Source organism: Anguilla rostrata, chromosome 18 (genome assembly GCF_018555375.3).
Source record: "Anguilla rostrata isolate EN2019 chromosome 18, ASM1855537v3, whole genome shotgun sequence".
Classification (NCBI taxonomy): Eukaryota; Metazoa; Chordata; class Actinopteri; order Anguilliformes; family Anguillidae; genus Anguilla; species Anguilla rostrata.
The window spans coordinates 8,990,317-8,999,976 of NC_057950.1; the positions used below are offsets into that span (position 1 = coordinate 8,990,317).

The 9,660-nt window shown below is 44.6% G+C and overlaps 1 protein-coding gene across 1 annotated transcript in view; it reads right to left on the bottom strand.

The window, feature by feature from the left end:
- The window catches only part of LOC135244419 (apoptosis-stimulating of p53 protein 2-like), a 36,544-nt gene extending 27,098 nt beyond the window's left edge, over positions 1–9,446 (bottom strand). The window contains exon 1 of the mRNA XM_064316671.1: positions 8,811–9,446. Within this exon, the coding sequence (XP_064172741.1) occupies positions 8,811–8,837 (27 nt within the window). The 5' untranslated portion in view covers positions 8,838–9,446. The remainder of the gene's footprint in view (positions 1–8,810) is intronic.
- Positions 9,447–9,660: the final 214 nt, after the last annotated feature.

The window sequence follows — 9,660 nt, forward strand, 5'->3', positions numbered from 1 at the left end:
GCACACCATCCATTTATAAAGCCGAATATTTACTGAAGCAATTTTCTTCAGGTACCTTTGCCCACGGGTACGACAGCAGTGCCTCACCGGGGATCTGAACCAGCAACCTCTGACAGTACAGCAATGGCATTCATACAATGAAGAATAACATTTCACTCCTGGGCCACTGTGCTGTTCCCCTTAAACCAGCGCTGGGTTTGGGCTCCCTCCAGGGAGATGCAACTTTTCCTTCACACCCAGAGAAGGAAAGGCTGCATCTCCCACACGCATCCCTATTAGCTGAGAGACTGCTCGCTCACATGCACGCGCGCCTAACAAAGAACGGAGTCATTTTCTAACTCTCACCTGCAAACGCGCCCCCCCTCCCAAACCCAAAAGACATTTCTGGAATTTCAGAAATGTACCTGAGAGAACAAAGCACCATTATTCGCACACCATTATTGCATGTTGAACACCCTCAAATTCCCCCCTTTCCCTATGAATCAGCCACTGTTTTTATTCTAAATCAATGTTTTACAAATTACCCAATGATTAACAAAAGACAGAATTGGAAAATAGCTAACCGTTGAGGCAACACAAAAACAGCGCAAGAATGTCTTATGCTCCAATATTGTGTTTACTGAATAACTTCTTGTGAGGAAAAACAATTTCACTCATCATTTATTCACAGTCACTGTAATTGACCTGAAAAAGCCACCGATTGCCAAGTTCCCCTTGGCCAAAACTTCTGTTCCGTCACCTGGCTGTCATGTTGGTCACATGACCGGCCGGAAAAGCAGCACAATGCGGCTTTTCACAGAGCTGCGCAGCAGGTTCTGATGATGACAGATGTTTAGGTTTCTTACCTGCAGCACTTAGCCAAGTTAGTCAGGTCTCATTTACAGAGAAGACTGGGATAAAGCAGAAGGGGGGGGGGGGGTTAATCTAGGCTTAATGTTTATTTATGAGAAAATTAGAGGCCACCACAGCAGCACAGTTAAATGACTAGATTCACGTACTAATATTCAAGCACTATATTCACAAGCATGAATGCAGCAGAGTTGGACATACTCCATGCCCTCCAAACTGTGTGTGTTATCAACTAGTCCTGGAGCGATGACATCACCAGCACTTTCCCAACGAAACTTGAAACATAAAGGCCTATTGATACGGCTACTTTGTTCAGGTGGGATTAAAGCACACAAAGCTCCAAAGTGCTTTGTTTCATTTTTAACTAAGCTGCTCACATAAATTCCACAGAAAAAAGAAAACAGATAAAGGCCACGTTTCACCATGGGAAAAAATGATCTTGTCGTAGACGAGTGAGATGAGTTGCTGACTGTGCACTACAGCAGCTATGAATTCTGTGAAGAACTCTGTGCATTTCAATTAATCAGAGGCATTGCTCAGGTAAGCAGGCTGGTTGGATCTCTGTTAAACAAGCTACCCGAAATCCAAATAAAAGAAACCCAAGAAAACAGCACCAGGACCACAGCAGCACATCTCTCCCCTGAGCGTCCCACAGACAGCTCTGCAACTCAGCCAGTACAGGAGCCCCTAAAACGATCATCACATGTTCCCACCAGCCTGTGCTTCACGGCACGGGGAGAAACAGGATGAAGCCCCTGTGCTGCTGGTGCACATCTCAACGTACCTCGGCTTCAGTTTGTGAAAGTTTCTCGCAGACCCACATTCCACGACATGCCTGGATTTGATTCGACTGCGACCACCCCTCCTGCCTAGCACTCCGCTTCTCCCAGCCTGCGGCCCCTCTAACGCCACCCTTTCACAAGAGTGAAATTAAACACGCCACAGACACCGGCGGTCTCCGATGGCCTGCTTTGTCCAACAGTGTAGATGTGCGGGAAGCTAGTCCTTCGCCTATGAATTTAAAATTTTTCGCTCACCGTTTCCACATCGGTTCTGTTCACTTCCTCTGGTTTCGCTGAATTTATATCCTGTTCCAAACCTGCAGTGTGCTCGGAACAAGGACTCTACAAACTGAAGGGCTGCAACATTACAGGCCAAACGCTTATTTTATGACAGTGGAGATAAGAGCACAATGACCTCTGCTTGCCCCGTATGCAAACACCACGCCTGCCCTTCCACAGCCCAATTCTCCAACCTGGCAACGGGTCAAGAGGTGAGAGAGAAGTGACTGAGACGGACCTCCGAGGGTTTTCTGTGGTTGCGATGAGAACTGACCTCCGGGGGGGGGGGTGGAGCCTGACACGGCTGATCAATACAGACTGAATTTACGACCACGGCAGCTTTTAAAATCCCGTGGTTGAATGGGTCGGGTTTACCGTGCTGATACGCCCGTTCCCCGCACCCCGCCGAATCCCCATTCTCCCCTCCGTACTCCTGCCGACGCGCACGTATCCATTTCCCACACACCGCGATATAGGCGCGTCTTGCCAAACTCTCTCCACGGGAGCGCAAACTACTGAGAGTGTCACATTGGTCACTGCAGAGAATGAACTGAAACATTTCCAGTTCGCCTGAAAAGCTCTCGTGCTGCAGTTCTACCCTGCCCGAAGTGACTTGCGTTCGTCATTCGCCTCACGATATCCACTTTGTGAACGGACAGAACAACCTTTCTGAATGACCCTACGCTTTAAAACACAATCGCGCGACACAGCAGGCTACCGCTGCGATCCTCTCACAGGGCCATCTAACACCCATAATAACACCGCTCTTTTTCGAGTTTCCCCATCAAGGGATTTTTGGAAACGTTATCATCTGACTTATATTTACTTTTTCTTTTTCTATTTTTTTTACAATGCGTTTCCTGGTTTCATTTCACTGTTACAGCCTTTGCTCCATGTGATGGCTCAATCACAGTGCAAACAAACCCGGTGTCAACACAACTAAGATTGCTGAAATGTTCTGGCCAAGTGAATCCCGTGGCATATCGAAAAGCTCAGTTTTGAACATTTTCAGACGGCTCTGTCACGAGGAGTCAAATGAGTACGGGACCCACTTGAAAAGGCCAACCGTCCCAACACGAAAAGCATACGGTCTCCCTGGGAAACGGTCACGTCGAACTATCCGTTCCACTCAACGGCGATTAAATGAATTAGGGGATCAAAACCAACCCTCAATAACAAAGGCTTCTGGTACCAATTAATTACCATATATGCAAATGGCCACCAGAGGGGCCGGACAGTTTACAAGAACCTGTACAGCTGTGTCCAGTTGATAACGCAATAAACACACAACGGCTTACAAACGTTTTCAAAGAGTTGCGACAGCAGCAAATAAAGGGGGCGGGCTCGTCTGGGATTCAGACAATGAAAGTGGTGTGTAACAGAACCACGCCTGTCAGGCTGGGCCCTTTCTGAGTCCGCGAAAAAAGGTACACAGCCCTTATCAGGGTTCAGCAGTCAGCCCTGCCTCACACAACGAGCAGCCCAAAAACCCAGCAGGGAAGGGTAACGGGAGCTACTGAGCAGTCAGTGCGGAGGGGTGAGGGTGTGGGGGGTGGGGCGGGTGAGTCTTACTTGCAGCCCTGAAAATTGTTATTGATGTGAACAGGGATTTGGATAGGCTACTGTTAGAGGAATTTGTATGAATGGGAGTCATAGGTCATTCTTCAGAGTGTAATCGCCCTGAGCGTACTTTATCACTGTCGGCAAGTTGATTAATGCTGCACTGCTGACATACCGTTTTACTGGAGGTGAGTGAGTCACATCCGTCGCCCTCTCTCTCTTTCTCTCCCCCTCTTCCCCCACCTTCCCTCTCCCAGCGCAAACACCGCAAAACAACCCGTTCCACACCATGGCCCGGCAGTACTGGCGAACGTGCCACAACATCAAATCGACATGGAGTTTCACACGCAAACAACAACAGCATCGGGTGACACAGATTTTTAAAAGGGATAGCAGTGTTCTGAGATCTTAAGAGTTGTTGATGGTGGCGAGGGATGATGTCCATCTTCCCCCCGGAGGAGAACACGCCCCATCGCCGAGCGCCACCGAGGGCCGATGGCGTCAGACCGAACGCTTTTCGCTCGCTCGCACTCCCGGCTGCTCGGCTCACCCGAGATGAACCGGTTAATTATATAAAAGTCCATTGTTTGCCGCAGCCTGCATCCAGCAGCCCCAGTCGACCATGAAAGAACTTGGGAAAGTGCTGAGAAAAAAAAAAGAAAAAAAAAAAAAAAAAAAAACACACTCGAGCTGCCTGCGCTGTGGCCTTCCAACTCCTCCAGAGGGGCTGTAAAGAGAGCTGGAGCTTTAAACCGTCCTCAGACTGTCCACGTTCCCCTGCAGGTGCTCATCATCAAAAACAAAAATCTATATTTAAAATAGTGACAATTTGCAAATACAAGCCCAGGCAGAATTACTTTTGCAGATCGGTAATAAACAGAACCCTGTATTTTCAATAGGAATGGGCTACAGGCATATTATCATCTTATTTATTTAAAATGAAGTTATTTATTTATTTATTTTTTAAATCACACTGTTATTATATTGCTGTCGAAAAGACAGGAAAACCAGTGAGAAAAAAAAATCAAATACAAAAAAGAAAAATAAATAATTCTAAATTTCCCCCAGACAATTGTTTGGCAGTGTGGAAAATTTGCAAAACAAAAAAAAGGGGGGGGGGGGATGTTTGCAAAAATGCTCTGTTAAGCAAACTTTGTTGCAAAGGCGGGGTGGAATTCCAGGCTGCGCCGGGTGCTACAGAAAGAAGAATGGATCTCTGAAGCTTTTGGCAAACATCCATCACTCTCCCCATAAACTGAGGCACGTTAGGCCCTCCCCACCCCCGCGCTCGCAGGATGACAATGTCAGCATATTAAAATTCAGGCTCAGTAACACACCAAAGAGTGCTCCCAATGGCCTGCATCAAACATAGGCCTACGCTTATAGAAGACTTACCTGAAACCCTCAATTGTAATAACTGGTATCAGCCTATTTAAGGCTCCAGACCACTATAATGCGGCTATTTATCTGTCTTTAAGTGACGTCAAGAACACATTACCTCATGACACTACGGATTCCTTAGAAGAACATTTCAAACCACTGAAAACCCTCCAAATTTGTGAAATAACAACTGGTGTTTATCGGGGCTCTTATTTTAAGGCTCCCAGGACACACTATTACATGCAGGCTATTTATCTGTCTTTGAAGTGACTGTGCGCACATCAAGATCAAAACAGCAATATCAACCTCATTGACACTAGCTGGATATTAATTTAAGAGATGAGCCATTAAGCCATTCATAAGCCATGAAGGTTAAATAGTGTCCTGTTCATTCACAGCAAGCCCTGGTGAGGGTCGGCCTGTTGCCAAGTAGCAGGGGACTTTTAAAATAACACAAGCAAAAACTTCCCAGTAAAAACTGAAAAAGCAAAAAAAAATTCTTTAAATGCAGCTCTCCTTGAGAGAAAGCTCTTCGGACTCCAAAGCACTTCCCACCCCTGCCCCAGAACACAGGGCAGGGTACACTGCGATCGCGAAGTCCTGTGTCTCGGAACAGAATGTTGCTTTCCGAAGAGATCACGTCGGCAATCTGCTCATCTCAGAAACCAGGAAGAGACGTGCCACTGAACACGGCCATCTCCCACGTGCACAATCTTAAAATCATCACCAGTAGGCCCTTAATTCCTCAGTGCCTATATATAACCTACTGTGCGCCCATTCACAAAAGCACAGTAGCCTAGTTATAGGCTCCATCTCCGTAGGAACTCAGTGATTTTCACTGTGTTGTCATCTCCAGAACATTGTACTGTACCCCTCATGAAGGATGCAGCCTGCAACCCTGATCCTGGACAGCTGCAGGGCATTCTGGTTTTTTGCTGTTACTGAGAACTTAATTCATCAATTAAAGCAATTAATCATACAGAAAACTCATATTGCGGATTTTAGTGCAAAAACAAAAACCAGACAAATCTTTGGCTCTCCGGGACTAGCGTTACGGACTTTTGCTTTAGATCGCAGGTGTCAGAATCCAACCCATTCTCAAGACTGTAATTGGCTGCAGCTTGAATGAAAGGAAACCACAAAAACCTGCAGACCTATAGGACTAATGTTCAACACCCCTTTCTGAGATTAAAGTAAGTAAATCCAAAGTCAGCACACAGACAGATCATATGATATTCTCCAGTTCCTATTTACTCAAATCTGGCTCTCAAAATGACTCCACAGGGATTTACACACAGCTGGCACCCGCGGTCCATTCTGAAAGCATGAACTCGGACAAAACCACAGCTACTGCAAAACACTCTGCTGTTTGACTTCAAGCTTAATGATTAGTCTTGTAATGATGGAGATTTTCAATCATTTACATTTAACCGTGGTTGAAAAAAATATGGTGCTGAAGCTGTCTGTGGGTTCATACCTATCTGGCGTATCTAGATGTTTAACTAACAAGCACGGAACTGTCCAGACCCACAGCGCAACTCACTTCCGCAGACACATTTTAGCTGGCACCACCTGCGCAAGCGTCCTACTGAACGAAGCACCACCTGCACATGCATCCCACAAAACGTCCCTCAAAGGTCATCCGTGAGTGAGTGACCACAATTTGCCATGCATAGCCCACGGCAGCAGTTCCTGTGTGCCGTGGGAAAAACAACTGTACAACAGTTTTTCACTGTATTCAGAGTAGCACAAAATTACACCTCTTAGTCTGAAGCCTTTCATAAGCAATGCGACCTGGGAAAACAATGGGCATCACACACAAAACTTTTCTCATTCTTACTTTTGTTCTTAAAAATGTTCCTATGAAAAACCAATATGAGATTCATGACAAATGTACAGAACTTTTGTGCGTATCCCAGGTTCACGAGATGATGAATCCTGACGGTTTGTAAATTTTATGCGCAATCCTGTTCATTCAATTAGCATAAGGAAATAGCCATGAACAAATACAGATAAGAAAAAAAGATGAATGCCAAAATGTTCTTGGAAACATTCTTGCACCGTTTACAAACACGTGATCGTACATATGTTTCATGAATGAGGCCCAATGTTTTTTCTCTCTCTACTCCTACTCAATGATGAATTACAGAAGAAACAAAACGGTTTCATCAGTTTCCGTTAATGCTCTTTACTGATGGACCTCCTGCCATCTCCACAATAGCCATGGCGAAATATCACCATGACCTTTGTGACACTGTGACTGCGCAGAACCCATTTACTGTGGCACGGTGCACACATTAAAATGCACGAATATCTTCCTGTGTATACTGTAGGCTACCCAGGACTATCAAGAAGCCTCTTCATTCAGTTATGATCAGCAGTGCCAGCTGAACTTTCAAACCACCTGGCGTCATTGTGCTAAATTCGAGGAGCGTGCAGCAACCAATTGAAGCAGCAGTTTTCGCTTATTTAACAATGATAAACAAGAACTACACGTTCAAAGTGATACTGAAACGAGCATATTCCGGTGAGTTTTTAATAATACCTTGTGCGAGGTTGAGTTTAAAAGACCGGAAAATTGCTCCTGAAAGTCTATTCACTTGCCATTACCGCAGAATTGAATCAGGCGATGAACCGATTTAAAAAATCTAGACTTTTACGTGCACTAGCCTACCAGCTGCAATATTACGTTAACTTGAAACCAGTGATGACAATATATGATACAATGACATTCCGCAATCACTGACCATGACAGTTTTTAGTTTCGAATAATTCCGCTGGAATGCAAATCGTATCGACGAAATCTGTTAAGAAGAGCATGTCAAATTCAGAATAAAGGTACTTTCAGGTGAGCCCTTGGTGTGAAAGTCGAATGCAATCTTTCCACAAATCATGTCAATTTCTACACGATGTAGGTAATTTTACACGGATTTCTGACCAAAGAACTTCGGGGATTCTGCATTGAAACAACATCCCTACTGCATACCGGTGCAGTTAAAGTATAACGAATTCGTCCCTGCTTTTAATAATGAGTAACAATATCTGGAATAATGTCAGCGCTTTACTTTATTCTCAGGGGCTCATGCACCTCATAGTTGAGCTACAAAAAATGGATAAACATTTTCTCACACACGTAACAGATTAGAACACTGCATCCGATCCTAGCCGCTGCATATAGAAGAATTACAAAAAAACATTGTTGATCCGATATAGCGATAGCGACCTCATTTGTCCTCGGAATGAACAGGATAACTGCAGCGATTAACTTTGCAATTCCTGTATTGGATCAGGATGAATCATGAGGTTTTACAGACTATTATCGAAATAATACAGTTTGGCAGACTTCATTGCCCATAGTAGATGATTTTATTAAAATGCTAGAGGTGCAGGCAACGTTACCGACTGCAGTTTGAATCGTGGGCTTTGATTTGTAGTTTCATATGCATATCCACCAATGGCAAACTGCTAGACCACAGTAACCTTTCATAGCGCAATACTTTGTTTTACTATTCTTTTGGAAGGTCGTAAATATTTTTGCACTGTAAACTGGAAGGAAATAGAGGTAACATACTATCTGAATTGGGTAATATCCGTATACCTTCATGGCAGCCTAATATCTAAGACAGTCAAGTTGGCTGGTAAAATACAATGACATATTTTGTGACTGACACTGGCTGAGATGTAGGCTAGTATCAGCGACCAACTAGCAATCATCGCACAAATCAGCCAACCTCCAGGTAACGTAAACAGGCAGTGCGAGATGGCCAGCTGGACATAACTCAGCCTTGCGACAGTGAGGTAGCCTATTGCGTTAGCCAGATAGGTAGCTAACTTAGTAGGCTACGTCAAATGTGATCATTGTAAATGCAGCCTATTTATTGCGACATATGTATGGGGGAAAAATACAATCACGCACATTTTAAAGAGTTGGTACAGCGAGCGAGAAACTAGCCTACTTACCGGCATCATTTTAGCTTCGTACCGCATTTAAACCTATTGCCAATCCCGTTGATTGAGGGAGGATTCGAAGATGTTACAGCTGTTCCTGCGATCCAGAACAAACCGCAGTGGTGACCAGAAGAGTTTTCCTCTGTTCTGTCCGATAGACCGTAGCTTGGTAGCTACCAAACTAATTTAGCCCCGCCTTGTTTAAAAAAATAGTTCAAGAAATGTAAAAAAAAAAAAAAGCTGATAGAGCTGTCCGTGTAGTTTATATCACGATGCTGCTTCGATTTGGCACCTTTGTCAAGTCGAATTATTCCTTCGTAGAAACTTGTTGCAAAGCGAGGAAACAAAGCCGTTTCATGCGTAAAGTTTCTCCAGTGACGATTAGCTGCTCGCCAGCTAATCATTACAAAATAGTCCACACCTGATGCAAGTTGTCAGCCTTTTGCCTTTCAGCAGGAAAAGCAACATTGCAGTCTAAATACAGCATTCCAAAGTAGGCTAAATAAAAAGTACACCTACAATAATTTATTGTGGAAACTCCACAGTTGTGGTCGCACATATAGCCTACACAGACACCCCGGACAATCCCCAATGTAAATTGCCTGTTGCCCTGCCTGGCGTGATCAACAAATGATAGCCCAGCCCTGATGACGTAGGGGGAGGAAACTCATTCTCCTGGAATTCAGATTCCTCCTCTTTTTGTTCAGGTTGCCCCTACACGTTCCCCTCATACCCAACTAGCCTACACATTATCCAGAAACGCAAAATGAATTCTGCCACACCAACGTTCACAGGTACACTATCAATTTTTTTGTTTGTTCAATAATGGAGTGTGAAGTTTACTCGAAACATAAACAATTGC